The following is a 15,544-nucleotide window of genomic DNA, read 5'->3' as shown; positions in this document are numbered from 1 at the left end:
TATAGAAATGCAACTCATTTCTGAGCATTGGTTTTGTATCCCACCACATTACTGAATTGCTCTATAAGTTCTAGTAATTTGAGGGTGGATTCTTTTGGGTTTTCCATATAGAGTATCATGTCATCTGTGAAGAGAGACAGTTTGACTTCTTCTTTGCCAATTTGGATACCTTTATCCCTTTTTGTTGTCTGATTTCTGTTGCAAGGACTTCTAGTATTATGTTGAATAATAATGGCGAGAGTGGGCATCCTTGTCGTGTTCCTGATCTTAAGGGAAAGGCTTTCAGGGGCACCTGGGTCACACAGTCATTAAGCATCTGCCTTTGGCTCAGGGCATGATCCCAGAGTCCTGGGATCGAACCCCACATCAGGCTACTTCGTTGGGAGCCTGCTTCTTCCTCTCCCACTCCCCCTGCCTGTGTTCCCTCTCTCTCTGGCTGTCTCTCTGTCAAAGAAATTCCCTTTTTTTAAAAAAAAGGGAAAGGCTTTCAGATTTTCCCCATTGTGAATGATATTCACTGTAGGCTTTTCATAGATGGTTTTTATGAAATTGAGGAATTATCTTTTGCTTTAATAACGCTGTTTGGCCAGTGCTCAAACCTGAAGTAAATGAATTCACTTCACAGTGAATTACCATAACCTTAATGCTGTCATAGCCTCCATTAAGATCTGCATACCTAATTTTAATGAAATTAATAGGAATGAGCAACTGGAAAATATTTTGCTGTTATAGATTTGGCTGATATGTTCTACTCTATGATAATTCTTTACCATTGGGATTAAATGAATGATCAGGAAAGGAAGTTTGTAGTCCTTGTAGGTGTTAGCAGCACTGTCATGCATGATAGAGTGTACTGAAGAGATGCTGCATTCCATTACCAAACTGGAACATCCCTAATTATGGATGAGACCCATGGTCAGCAGTTATCTTAGCACTAGAAGGTGTCCTGGCCAATATTTGGTTCCTTCTGCACATTTTTATAGACTCTAGGCCATTGTCAATGGTATGGTCATCTGGTCTGACTAATGGCAGCAACAACAATTCCTTATCTAAGGTGTTCCTCCCTCTTTCTTGGGGTAAAGAACTTTGGGCTATCTTCCCTCCTAGATACCCAAAATACAAATAAGGCCACACATATTCTCTACACATGACAATTCAGTTTTCAGGGGCTCATTGCAATGCACAGGCAGATAAATTGGCTTTGATTTCTGAGACACATATTGGCACAATCTCAGATCTCATCTTACTTTGGACTAGTGGTCCGTGAAATATCAGGCCACAGAGAAGCCACTGCCCTGAGGTCTAAGAAGAATGAAAGGGACTGTCCTCCTCAGCCATGAATAACGTAGTGACTAACTCATGTACAGTACGTGGGAAAATGTGCCACCGTCTATACAGTTGAGGAGGCTCATTTCCCTGGGGACTATCCATTAACCAATGGCAAATAGATTTTATGGGGTCACTGACTCCCTCTGCAGAGGATTCTTACTATTCTCTGACCATGGTGGACACTTAGAAGGGAATATTGCTCATCTATCCTCCAGACATGTTACCAGTGAAGCCATAACAGAGGCATCAACAAGACACTTATTCACTTTAGAGTTCCAGACATTACTAATAGTAACCTAGGCACTTACTTCACTTTGAAAATACACAATGCTGGGCTCTTGAAAAGGCATGTATTAAAACTACCCACCTTTTCCTCCTCACCCTGTTTACCAGCCTCAGGTTGCAGGCCTTAGAGAGTGCAGTAAGTCTTCCTTAAAGAAACCTTGCTAAAATTACAGAACAGTACGTGGTCTGCTCACTGACTCTTACTACCATCAGCAACCTTAATTATGCTCGACTTCTGAGACTTAGGACCTCTGGCTTTGTCCTGATCATAGGCTTCTGACACTTAGGACCCTTGCTTTGTCCTGATCATAGGGCTTCTGGCATCTTATAAATAGAAACCTCCCCATACAAAATATTTCTGTCAAAGTCATTCCTGTTAGGCCTTTGGTTTCATTGTTGTATACCCACTCATATCCCACTCCGAGACCTTCCTCCTAACATCACCTGTACTCTGTGAACCTTTTATGCCAATATTTTATTTTAGGCAACATGATTTCCCTCAGTGTCAACACCAACATGCTCTTTTCCTGTAATTGTGCTCACTCTGCTCAGGATCCTGGAGTCACAGGAATTGCCTTAGGCACATGAAATGCCCCTGCAGAAACTTACATTATTAATGCTGACCAGGAAATATTTAAGATACTTTCTAACCAAATGCAACAGCATGTATGAATTTACCATTAAAATGATTTGTCCATTTTACTACTGATAGAAATTCAGGTTGTTTCCATTTCAGGGAAATTTTGTACATGCTGCAGTGAGCATTTTTGTATATGCACGCTGCAGTGTATGTAGAGAGGTTTGTTCCAGAAATATATCCAGGTTATTTAGGAGTGCATTTAAAAATTTTCAAACTGGGATGCCTGGGTGGCTCAGTTGGTTAAGCTCTGACTCTTGATTTCAGCTCAGGTCGTGATCTCAGGGTCAGGAGATACCGTCCTGGGTCTGGCTCCATGCTCAGTGGGAAGTCTGCTTGAGACTCTCTCTGCTCCTTCCCCCAGTCGTGCTCTCTCTCTCTCAAATAAATAAATAAATAAAATCTTAAACATTTTCAAAGACATTAGTGTTTTCTGGTTGTATTTTTATATTGATTTCTGGCATAATTACACTGTGGGCAGAGAACAAATCCATATTTCCAATCTTTTGAGATTTCTTGAGATTTTCATTTTGGTTCTGTCATTATAAAAACATTCTTTTGTTCTTTTTGTTGTTGTTTGTTTGTTCTTGAAAAGAAAGTCGATTTTGGATTTGTTGGGTGCTATATATTTTCTGTATTTTTATTAAGTCCAGATTTTAATCTTGTACCCCGAGTCTATATATTTTTTGTCGTGTCCTACTATTGATTTTGTGGCCAAAAAATTCCACCATGATTTTATTTTATTTTTACAGATTTTATTTATTTATTTGAGAGAGAGCATGAGCAAGGGGAGGGTCAATGGGAGAGGGAGAAGCAGACTCCCTGCGGAGTGGGAAACCAGATGCAGGGCTGGATCCTAGCACCCCAGGATCATGACCTGAGCTGAAGGCAGATGCTTAACCGACTGAGCCACCCAGGCACCCCTTAACTATCCTTCTTAATATGTCTACCAAGTTTTAGTTTGTTAATTTTGAGGCCTAATTAGTTGTTAGGTGCACAAAAAAATTATCAAAGTCTGTAGTTAGTATCTTTACGCTCCTCTCAGTCAGTAAAGGAAATGTAGGGCTTTAACTCCATTTCATATCTCAATTAGTATGATATTTGTATTTATGTTTTTATGCTCTATGTTTTCTTTTTTAAAGATTTTATTTATTTATTTGACACAGAGAGAGAGACAGTCAGCGAGAGAGGGAACACAAGCAGGGGGAGTGGGAGAGGAAGAAGCAGGCTCCCAGCGGAGGAGCCCGATGTGAGGCTCAATCCCACGACCCTGGGATCACGCCCTGAGCTGAAGGCAACGCTTAATGACTGAGCCACCCCGGCGCCCCTGTGCTCTATGCTTTGTTAAAACCCCATACTATATAACAAAACTGATCTTGCAGATGTTCACTTAGATTTACGTGCATATTTACTTGTTTTCATTCTTTGTTTCGTGTGATCTCTTCCAGTTTAGACCTTAATACAGAGAGATGCCTCAGAGAGATCCTGTGTATCTTTTACCAGTTTCCCAAGATAGTAGCAACTTGCAAGACTATAGTATAACCAGGATATTGATACTTTAATAATCCGTTGATCTTTTATAACTTGTTATAGCCTGGTTCTTCTCATGGCAAATATTTTTAGTTTTTTTATATGTGAAAATCTCTTTATTTCATCACTTATTTTTAAAATGAATCTTTTATTTAAATTTAACAAGCATAGGGGCGCCTGGGTGGCTTAATCATTAAGCGTCTGCCTTAGGCTCAGGGCGTGATCCCAGGGTTCTGGGATGGAGCCCTGCATCAGGCTCCCTGCTCTGCTGGGAGCCTGCTTCTTTCTCTCCCACTCCCCCTGCTTGTGTTCCCTCTCTTGCTGGCTGTCTCTGTCAAATAAATAAATAAAATCTTAAAAAAAATATTTAACAAGCATAAAAAAGTATACAAAAGAAGTGCTTAGATTGGGTAAATATCACATCTAAATAACTAGCACCCCAAAATGAGATGTGTCTTGGTGTGTATTTCTTTGGCTTTATTCTATTTGAAATCTGATCAGCTACTTGAATCTCCTGGTTTATGTGTTTTTCCCCCCAAATTTGGGAAGTTTTCAGTAATTATTTCTTGGAATCCTTTCTCAGCTCTACTTTCTTCTTTCCTTCTGGGACTCCAATTTTACCAATGTTAGCTCCCTTCTAATTGTCCCATGGATGCCTGAGGCTTTGTTCATTAAAAAAAAAATGTATTTAGTTTCTGTTCTGAGTAAATTCTACCGATCTGTCTTCAAGTTCGCTGATTCTGTCTTCAGTCATCTTTATTAATGAGGTCATTCAGTGAGTTTCACATTTTCTGTTATTATATTTTTAAGTTCTATAATTTCCTTTTAGTTCCTTTTTATAACTTTGTGAGATTTTTTTATAACTTTGTGAGATTTTCTATTTTTTCATTTATTTAAAGAGAATCCACAATTACAGTGAAGCATTTTTATGATGGTTGGTTTAAAATCCCTGTGAGATTATCCCAAAATTTGATTCATCCCAGTTTCGGCATCTATTGATTGTCTTTTTCATTTAAGTTGTAGTATTCTGGTTCTTTGTGTGATGAGAATTTTTTTTTTAAAAAGATTTATTTTAGAGAGAGAAAAAGAGAGAGAGCACCAGAGAGAGAGCCTGCAAGTGAGGGGAGGGGCAGAGGGAGAGGGAGAGAGAAAAATCCTCAAGCGGACTCCCTGCTGATCACAGAGCCTGATGTGGGGCTTGATCCCAGAACCCTGAGATCATGACCTAAGGTGAAATCAAGAATCAGACACTTAACAGACTGAGCCACCCAGGCGCCCCATGATGATTAATTTTTGGTTGTTTTCTTGATATTCTGGATATTTTATTATAATATTTTGTATCCTATGTAATGTATTTTTTTAGCATCCTGTGTCTTTGTTGAGGTGTGACTCAAGGCCAAGTGAGTGCATAGTTTCAGTCTCTTGCTCAGCCTTCCCAATGCCGTCCTGGCAAAAGTGGAGCACTCTACTCTTGCTGCCCCATTGCAGATGGGTGGGGTGGAAGTGCAGCTTCCTTCTCAGCCCTGGTGACACTTTGACACTGATTCACGCTGTCTCTTTGCCTTTTAGTGGGGGTTACACTCAGCCTTCCCAACTAGACCTGTTACCAGCAGGGAGGGGCAAACAGAGATCTGACTCACCCCAATTTGTTGCTGCAGTGTTGGACATCCCAGTTCCATGCTAGTCTTTGCTGGCCAGGGGGAGTGGGGTAGTGGGGGAGGGCAATTAGCCTACCTAGTGACCTAGTATGTACTCTCTTCTGGGGAATGTCCATTGTGTACTTGAAAAGAATGTGTACTCTGCTGTTTTAGGATGGAATGTTCTGAATGTATCTGCTAAGTCCGTCTGGTCCAGTGTGTCATTCAAAGCTATTGTTTCCTGTTCATTTTCTGTTTAGGTGATCTGTCCATTGATGTATGCGGGGTGTTAATATCCCCTACTATTATTGTGTTACTATCAATTAGTTGCTTTATGTTTGTTATGAATTGTTTTATATGTTTGGGTATTCCCATAGTGGGTACATAAATATTTACAACTGTTATATTTTCTTATTGCATTGTCCCCTTATAATTATACAGTAGCCTTGTCTCTTTTTAGAGTCTGTTTTAACATCTAGTTTGTGTGATGTAAGTATTGCTACACTGGCTTTCTTTTGAAATCCATTTGCATGATAAGTGTTTCTCCATGCCCTCACTTCTGATTTGCAGGTGTTTTTAGTCTAAATTGAGTCTCTTGTAGGCAGCATATAGATGGGTCTTTTTTTAAAAAAAAATCTATTCTGACACCTGCCATCCTTTGATTGGAGGGTTTAACCCATTTACTTTAAAATAATTATTGAGAGATATGTATTTATTGCCATTTATTCCTTATTTTGCCATTGTTTCTGTAGATTTTCTCTGATCCTTTCTTGTCTTTCTCTTTCATGTTTTGTTGATTTTCATTAATGATATATTTAGATTTCTTTGTATTTATTCTTTGCATGTTTATTAGGGTTTTTGATATTTGGTTACCATTAGATTTGTATATAACCTCTTCTGGAAATATCAGTCTACATTAAATTAATGATTGTTCAAGTTTGAACTCATTCTTTTTTTTTTTTTTTTTTTGAGAATGTTCCGTGCCCAACGTGGGTCTTGAACTCATGACCCCAAGAGGAAGAGTTGCATGATCTACCAACTAAACCAGCCAGGTGCCCCTGAATGCATTCTTTTCTCCTCTCCTCCTCATGTTTTAGGTATATGTTGTTATATTTTTTGTCTTTGTTTTTGGTATGAGTTCCTTGACTGATTTTTACTGTTTTTGTGTTTCCTTTCTTTATATTGTCATTTTTGGTCTCTCCTTTCCACTCAAGTCTCTTTTAATATTTCTTGCAGGGCTGGTTTAGTTGTTAAGAAATCCTTTAGTTTTTATTTATCTGGGAAACTCTCATTCTATTCTGAATGACAGCCTTGTTGGTTAGAGTATTCTTGGTGTAGATTTTTTCCATTTAGCACTTTAAATATATTATGCCAGTCCTTTCTGGCTTGCTGTGTTTGTTTTGAGAAATGTATAGCTAGCCTTCTGGGTTTTCCCTTGCAAGTTAATGACTTCTTTTGTCTTGTTGCTATTAAGATTTTTTCTTTATCACTATATTTTACAAATGTAATTACAATGTGTCTTGGTGTTGGCCTGCTTTTGTTGATTTTGGATGAGACTTCTCTGTGCCTCCTGGATCTGGATGTCTGTTTCCTTCCTCAGATTAGGGATTTTTTTGTTATTAGTTTTTCACATAAATGTTCTGTCTCCTTTTCTCTTTCTTCTTTTCCTGGGACTCCTATAATATGAATGTTGTTATGTTTGATTGAGTCACTGAGTTCCCTAAGTCTATATTTGTGTTGCAGAATTCTTCTTTCTCTCTTTTGTTCAGCTTCATTATTTTCCATTATTTTGTCTTCTTGGTCATTAATTCATTCCTCTGCTTCTTCCAGCCTGATGTACATTGCATCAAGCCTGTTTCTACTCTCATTTATTGTAGTCTTCATCTCTGATTGATTCTTTTTTAACCCTTTATCTCTGGGGTGCGGCTCTCACTGATGTCTTCTTTTCTCTTCTCAAGCCCAGTGAGTATCCTTAGGATTGTTGTTTTAAATTCTTCATTGGGCATGTTACTTATATCTGTTTTGCTGAGATCTCTGGGTGTGGCCTTGGGATAAATTCTTCTGTCTTGGCATTTTATCTAGGTCTCTGTCATCTTCTCTGTGTTAGAAAAGCCAGTTATGTCTCCTGCTATTGAAAGTAATGGCTTTATGAAGGAGAGGTCATGTAATGCCCTGGGCCTTGTGCTTCAAGGGGTGTCTTCTGTGTGTGCAGCCTGAAGTCTGCTGTGGCATTCTGTCTGCTCTATCCTTCAGGCCAGTCATCTGCAGAGGCACTCCTTGCATGCTGTTGGTAGTGTTTAGTCTCTGGCCTGAATGTGGCAAGTCTTAACTAGGTGTGCTCTGGTCTGCTTGTGAAATGAGACCTGTCACCACCTCCATGGAAACTGAAGCCCTAATAAACCACTTGGTGTGGGCAGGGGTTTGTGCTGGTCTTCTTGGTGTGGGGCTTATTGTCCTTGGACTGAGGCAAGCTTGACTGAGAAAGGAAGTTCCACTGGAGTGCAGGGGCTTGGTGTAAGCAAGTTAGGTAGCTATTGTAGGTAATGTGCTGCTTCCTGAGGTGGCTCTATGTTTATGCTGAGGGCTGGGGGAGGGAAATGGTGCTGGCCAGCTGCTTTGTTCCCAGAGAGGTGTCTCCACGAATGCTGTCTCTCAGGAACTTCCTCCAAGAAGTATGAATAATCTCTCCACTGTATGCCCCCGGCACTCTTCAGATCACTGTTTCCATGCTGTCTGCCCCCAGGTTGTTTTCCTGTCTTCTCTGTAGGACCAGCACAGTGGCTCTATCCCAGCCAAGCCCACTGTCCTATATAGCTTAGGCATCTTTTCAATAAATGGTGTTGGGAAGAATGGATAACAACATGCAAAGGAAAGAAACTGGACCACTTTATTACACAATATACAAAAATAAATGCAAAATGGATTAAAGACCTAAATATAAGACCTGAAACCATAGGGGCGCCTGGGTGGCACAGCAGTTAAGCACCTGCATTCGGCTCAGGGCGTGATCCCGGCGTTATGGGATCGAACCCCACATCAGGCTCCTCTGCTATGAGCCTGCTTCTTCCTCTCCCACTCCCCCTGCTTGTGTTCCCTCTCTCGCTGGCTGTCTCTCTCTCTGTCAAATAAATAAATAAATAAAATCTTAAAAAAAAAAAAAAGACCTGAAACCATAAAACGAAGACAACACAGGCAGTAACTTCTTTGATGTCAGCTGTAGCACCTTTCTAGATACGTCTCCTGAAGCAAGGGAAATAAAAGCAAAAATAAACTATTGGGACTTCATCACTCCTGCACAGTGAAGGAAAAATCAACAAAATTAAAAGGCAACCTATGGAATGGGAGAAGATACTTGCCAGTGACATATCTTAGAAAGGGTTAGTATCCAAAGTAAGTAGAGAACTTATAAAATGCAACACCCAAACCCAAATAATTCAATTAACAAATGGGCAAAAGACATGAATGGACATCTTTTCAAAGACATCCAGATGGCCAATAGACACATGAAAAGATGCTCAACATCACTTGTCATCAGAGAAATGCAAATTGATACTACAATGAGATATCACCTCACTCCTGTCAGAATGACTAAAATTAACAACACAAGAAGCATCAGGTGTTCTTGAGGTTGGAGAAAGGGGAACCCTCTTACCCTGTTGGTGGGAATGCAAACTGGTACAGCCACTCTGAAAAACAGTATATAGGTTCTGAAAAAGTTAAAAATAGAACTGCCCTATTATCCTGCAATTGCACTACTAGGGATACTAAAGGGATACATGCACCTGATGTTTATAGCAGCATTAGCTACAATAGCCAAATTATAGAAAGGCCCAAGTCACCATCAGTCAATGAATGGATAAAGAAGATGTGATATATATTTATAATGGAATATTACTCAGCCATAAAAAGAATGGCTATGTTCTGCCATTTGCAATGACATGGATGGAGCTAGAGAGTATTATGCTAAGCAAAATAAGTCAGTCAGAGAAAGACAAATACTGTAAGATTTCATTCATATGTGGAATTTAAGAAACAAAACAAACTACCAAAGGGAAAAAGAAGAGAGAGAGGCAAGCCAAGAAATGGACTCTTAACTATAGAGAGATAACTGATAACTGGTTATCAGAGGGGAGGTGAGTGCGGGGATGGTTTAAATAGGTGATGGGGATTAAGAAGTGTACTTGTATGTGCACCTGGTGTTGTTTGGAAGTGTTAAATCATTATATTGCACACTGGAAACTAATATTACAGTGTATGTTAACTAACTGGAATTAAAAATGAAAAAAAAAACTACACACATTTAATGTATACACCTAAAGGAGTGTATGCATTGACATATGCATTGACAGATATTTTGAAACCAGTCATATTTCTGGCCAGTGGTCCTAATATATTATCATTTTTAATATATTGCTTGATTAGGCTTGATAAATTTTATTCAGGACTTTAGCATCTACATTTGTGAAGGATATTGGTGTGAAGTTTTTGGAAATGTATGTGTTTGGTTTTGGTATCCGGGTAAGGTGGGTCTCCAATGAGTTGGGAAGTACTTCTTTCTTTTCTAATTTTCTGGAAGAATTAATGGAAAATTGGTATGATTTATTCTTTAAATGTCTGGTAGAAAACACCAGTGGAGACAACAAACCAGGTGCTTTCTTTGTGAGAAAGATTTTAATCATATTTTCTATTTCTTTAATAGTTAGTTGTTGGGCTCTTGAGAATGTGCGTTTTTTCTTTTTATTTATTAAGCTTTTAATTTTAATTCCAGTGTAATTAACATATAGTGTTATATTAATTTTAGGTGTATGATGAACTGATTCAACAATTCTACACATTACTCAGTGCTTATCTTGATAACTGTACTCTTTAATCTCCATCACCTATTTCAGCCATCCAACTATCCACCTCTCCTGTGGTAATCATCAGTTTGTTCTCTGTAGTTGAGTCTGTTTCTTGGTTTCTCTTTCTCCCTCTATTTTTTCCTTTGTTCATTTGCTTTGCTTCTTATATCCTACAGATGAGTGAAATCATATGGTATTTGTCTTACTGTGACTGACTTATTTCATTTAACATTGTACTCTTTTGAGAAATCTCCTGAAATTCTCATGTTTTTCTTTTATGCTTTAGGTTTTTTTTCTCTCTGAATGATTTCATCATATTCTCTTTATTTTTGGTCTTTAGCAGTTTGACTGTGATGCATCTAAGGGTGTGTTTTGTGTGTGTGTGTTATTTATCCTGATAGTCTGCAATGGGTTCTCTGAATTTTTTGGGATCTGTTGTTTGTTTTCTTTCATTATGATTGGAAAATTATCTGACATCACCTCAGCTATTTCTTTCTCCCCAATTTGCTCTTTTCTTCTGGGATTTCTATTGCACATATTTTTGAGTGTTTGATATTGTCCCATTGCTCTGAAATGGCCTACTTTTTTCCCCACACTTTTTTTTACTTGCACTTAATTTGGATAGTTTCTGTTGACTTTTCTTCACTTTCACTGATTCTTAAACTGTGTCCGGTAGGCTTATGAACCCATTACAGAATTCTTTATCTTTGTTAATGTGTATTCTAGTTTTAGCATTCCATTATGCTAAAAACAAAAACAAACTTTAGTTTCCCAACTGTTCATGAATGTTGTTGTCCACCTTGTTCATTAGACCTTTTAACAGAATAATCACAATTATTTTATAGTCCCTGCCTGGTAATTCCAACATCTGTGTCATTTCTGAGTTAGATTCAAAATCTTGTTTTGATAATGGGTTCCTTCTTGCTTTTTTGTGTGTATTGTAATTTTTTATTACATGTTGGACATCACATGTAGACAAATAGTAGAGACTGAGATAAATAGTACTTACACACAGAAATGGGTATGCATTTTCTTCTTTAAGGCTAATGGTAGATTTATTCAACCTAGTTAGGAGTTGAGCTGAATTTAACTTTTGTTGTTGCTATCAATAATTTCAGTGCACTGTAATCTTCAAAATCCTTCAATTGTGGGCTGGTATTCTCTTGTGTGTACTGGTGGCTCAGTTGCTAAATTCACTGATTTTGGTTTGAAAAAATGTCTCAGAGGAGGGGAATGCAGTGACAGATGTGATGATGCAGGCATTTGAAAAATATAGGAGAATAAATGCCTACAAAGATGGTAGAGTTGATTGGCTATTGCCAAGTTGTTTTGATGTCTTGATGAGGGATAATGAGAGTTAAGGGATGTTAACAAGCAGTTAATGGCTATTTATGAGAGCCAGAGGGTCTACCTATGTTGTAGGTTACAAAGAGGCCCTCATCTCCTGTAGCTGAAGGACAGACATGGCTGAGTGGTATGTTGATCTACTTGTTAGAAGTATAGAACTCCAGAGCATTTGAATGCTTATCCAAGGCAGATAAGTTATGAAGCTCAAGATCCTGATGGGGGAAAACATGGATACTGGAAACACGGAAAGGGCACATCTGTATGAATCCTTCTGAAGATTTTGACTTTGTAGCTTGCTATGAACACTTTGGATTTGCAGAGGTGGCCCACCCTTCCCTACCAAGAGCTAGCTGGAAGATGCTTCTGAGGCCCCTCTCTCCTACAAGGCACCAGATGCTTCCCTCAGTAACTGTCCCCAGTTTTGCTCCTGGATGCCATGCTGATAACTAGGGTTAAACCTAGTGTTATCCAGCTGAGGACATGCTGGGCTTGATAAAGGAGGGAAGAATTTATGCACTAGAAAAATTGAAAGAATTGGCTAGCTTGTACTGGCAGAAGTCAGAAATGCGTTCCCAAGACTGGATTTTGATCAGGGTCCCAGAATATAATACTGGCTGAGGAAGAATTTATTGACATCCTTAGGATGTGGGCTTAACATCCTAGCAAGGACCTAATTTTACTGCTAGGGTGGCTCTTGGAGCCTGAAAAATTATTGTCCAACACTGAGTGATGTGGAAACACCTGACTTGCCCTGAAAGATGGTAATGGAAGGAATAAAATGGCTGAGGGAGGTGGGCATAGTGGAATGATGTAAGAGCATTAGATTCACTAGAAGATTTGTTCTACAAGAGGGGCAATGGAACACATTCACCAGGGAGATAAGGAATGTGCTACTGAGAGGGATATCACATCATTCATCAGAGATGATGGTGGGACAGATGGTCACAGAGCTGGGCTTGTTAATTTTCATGGGTATGATGGGACCTGAAGAAGTAGAGGCCAGGTGGCTCCACTTGAGTGCCTGAAGCATTTACCACAAGGATTGGCAAAGTCAGAGGGATGACCAAGGGACTCGAACTGCAGGAAGTTGTGCAGATAGTTAATAGACCATAGCATCCTAAGGCCTCCCTACGTAGCATCTGTAACCCTTCCAAACCTCTCAATTTCATCTACAAATGTATTCTGTAAAAGTCAGGCACACTTTGCCACACTCCAGCTTCTACAGATTTTGATCAGTGTTAACATGGCCAAAGATATCTCTTCACTTGATTTTTCCTTTAAATGGAGTCCAAGGATTCCTTGGTAATAGTTTTCATTCTGATTACAGCTCTCAAATGAAAGTCAGAAATGTCCTTATGACCAATCGTGAGATTCCATGCTGTCCTTTAGAGTAGGAAATATTTTCTGTAGGAGATGCTAGAAAGAGACAATCTTTAAGAGCTATCAGAGGTAGAAACTTGAGAAAACAAATTGGAAAACCTGAGAAAGATAGTCTAAAATATAATTTGTTTTTGTGTATGACCTCATGAATTCTATTTTCTGGGAAGTACCTAGGAATTTCTGAGGAAATGTACCTACAATTTTTTGATAGTTATTGTTAAGACTAAGAGCTTCTCGTGGGAAAATAAACTTAATCATTCAGCTGATCACCAGATTTAGGATAAAGTAATTTTTAATCAGATAGTTCTTTTTTGTAGGTATTCTAAGGATATTTTTCCCCTAGTTTTCCCTTTATTGAAAGATATGTACCAGAAAAAGGTCTTTGAATATCTTTCTCTTTTTTGCAAATTTGAAACAAAATTTTGATACATACTCACAATCCATTGATGTGAGCAATTACTTTAAAAGAGGTATCAGAATCTCAAGTTATCAGTTGGCGTAACCATGAATTTCATTCAGATTTTCCATTGATTTTGAGGCCTTTAAAATGAATAAAGATGCACTATTTTTCTGGTGATATCCTTGAAAGCTTGTTTTACTCGTTTATTCCTTAGAGTGTAAATGAATGGGTTCAATAAAGGGGCAACTGAGGTATTGAGCACAGCCACTCCCTTATTGAAGGCAACTCCTTCTTTTGCTGAGGGTTTTATGTACATGAAGATGCAACTGCCATAAGAGAGGGAGATGACAATCATGTGGGAAGAACATGTGGAAAAGGCCTTTTTCCTTTGCTGAGCAGAGGGGATCTTGAGGATGGTCCAGATGATGTTTGCGTAGGAGAGAATCACCAGTACCAGAGTGACCACCAAAGTCACAACTGCTAAGATAAAGTCAAGCAGCTCTAGCAGTCTTGTGTCTGAGCAAGATATTTCTAGGAGGGGTCCATAGTCACAATAATAATGATTCAGCATGTTGGAGGCACAGAAATCCAGCTGACTGGTCAGGATGATTGGGGATACGATGATTAGAAATCCAGCCAACCAAGAGCAGAGGACCAGCTGGGTGCAGACTCTGCTGCTCATGATGGTCAGGTAATGCAGGGGTTTGCAGATGGCCACATAGCGGTCATAGGACATGGCGGCCAGAAGGTAAAACTCCGTGGCTCCAAAGAAGATGGCAAAGAAATACTGAGTGAAGCAGCCAGCAAAGCTGATGGTCTTGTTGCCAGTTGTGATGCTGAACAGCAGCCTGGGAGTAAAAGTGGTCGTAAAGGAAATTTCTAAGAAGGAGAAATTCCGGAGGAAGAAATACATGGGAGTCTGGAGGTGGGAGTCCAGTAGTGTAAGGGTGATGATTGTCAGGTTTCCAATGATGCTGAATATGTAGGTGAGGAGGAGAAATATAAAGATTACAGGTTTGACCTCTGGGATGTCTGTTAGTCCCAACAGAATGAATTCTGTCAGAAAGGTTTGGTTTTTCATTGCTTGCCTTTGCTGCCTGTGAAGCTGAGAAGGAGACAAATGAGTGATGAGACGGATAGCAAAGTTCAGGAATATTGAGTGAAGAAGTGGATTTACTTTGGAGTTTGTTCTTGTGAAATTCTTTTGTCCAGTTTACCCAAAGAGAATGTTGGTCTCAATCTTGCCCTTCACAGAATGTATATGCTAAAGTTCCCATGTAGGAGGCTTTATTTCTGAGACCTTTTCCTTAGAAAAACACATGGCCGCCTGGCTCTTCTTAATGCATGTTTGCGTTTTTTTCTGTGTTTTAGAGATAGAGAGAGCATGTGAGTAGAGTGGGAGGGGAGAGGAGCAGGTGGAGAGGGAGAAAGAGAATCTTAAGAATCCACACCCAGTGTGGAGCTAGTGCAGGGCTCAATCTCATGATCCTGGGATCATGACCTGAGCTGAAATTAAGAGTCAGACACTTAACCAACTGAGCCACCCAGGCACCTGGCATGTTCTGCATTTTAATTTTTATCCTCTTATTCTTACTTTTCCTCTCGTATCTATGCAACCCTTTTCCTATGATAAGAATGCCCCTTCTTTCTTCAGCCTTAATGCTTTAGCTATTTACTTCATTGCTTCCCTCTTCAACATATTGGGTATCTGTCCTTTGCTTTTGCTCTGTCTGGTAACAATCTCCAGCCGTGCAATGCAGGAGTGAATAGCTCTTTTTATGTGTTCTGGCTTTTGTATCTGGCAGCAGGGCTTGAGAACGCTTTGGAACATTGAATTCTTTTCCATATGAAGCCCCTTCTCCTGGTTTTAACTGATGGGAGAGAGATGACAGATAGCTAATAATTCCAGGAAAGCTTTCTTTAACTGCTTTAAATATTCAGGGAGGAATGTTTATCTGGACCTGGATCCCTTCTTATGCTCTTTCAGACTCTAGAACATAGATACAACTCTGGTGTAGAAAAATAGGGAAGGGTCAGCCTGGTCCTTAAGATAAATAAGGATTTCTCCCAGGAAGGAACTTGCTAGGTTCAGGGATCCTTTTGGACATTTACCTTGTGTTCTGATCTTCCAGATTCCCAGAAACTAAGGAATGTCAAG

General features: G+C 39.3%; 1 protein-coding gene across 1 annotated transcript; it reads right to left on the bottom strand.

Moving 5' to 3' along the window:
* Positions 1 to 8,628: 8,628 nt before the first annotated feature.
* LOC113250234 (olfactory receptor 6C4-like) lies at positions 8,629 to 14,467 on the bottom strand. The gene is made up of 3 exons (XM_048218115.2): positions 13,550 to 14,467; positions 9,717 to 9,731; positions 8,629 to 8,658 (listed from the first exon to the last, which is right to left on the bottom strand). Exons 1-3 carry the CDS (start codon positions 14,465 to 14,467, stop codon positions 8,629 to 8,631), a joined length of 963 nt encoding a protein of 320 aa, XP_048074072.2.
* Positions 14,468 to 15,544: the final 1,077 nt, after the last annotated feature.

This window comes from Ursus arctos, unplaced genomic scaffold, assembly GCF_023065955.2.
Source record: "Ursus arctos isolate Adak ecotype North America unplaced genomic scaffold, UrsArc2.0 scaffold_21, whole genome shotgun sequence".
In the NCBI taxonomy this organism is placed as follows: Eukaryota; Metazoa; Chordata; class Mammalia; order Carnivora; family Ursidae; genus Ursus; species Ursus arctos.
This window is presented reverse-complemented; position numbering and strand designations above follow the sequence as displayed.

What these genes read in the sequence shown, in the direction of transcription:
- LOC113250234 (XM_048218115.2), bottom strand. Translation starts at nt 14,467, where the DNA reads ATGAAAAACCAAACCTTTCTGACAGAATTCATTCTGTTGGGACTAACA.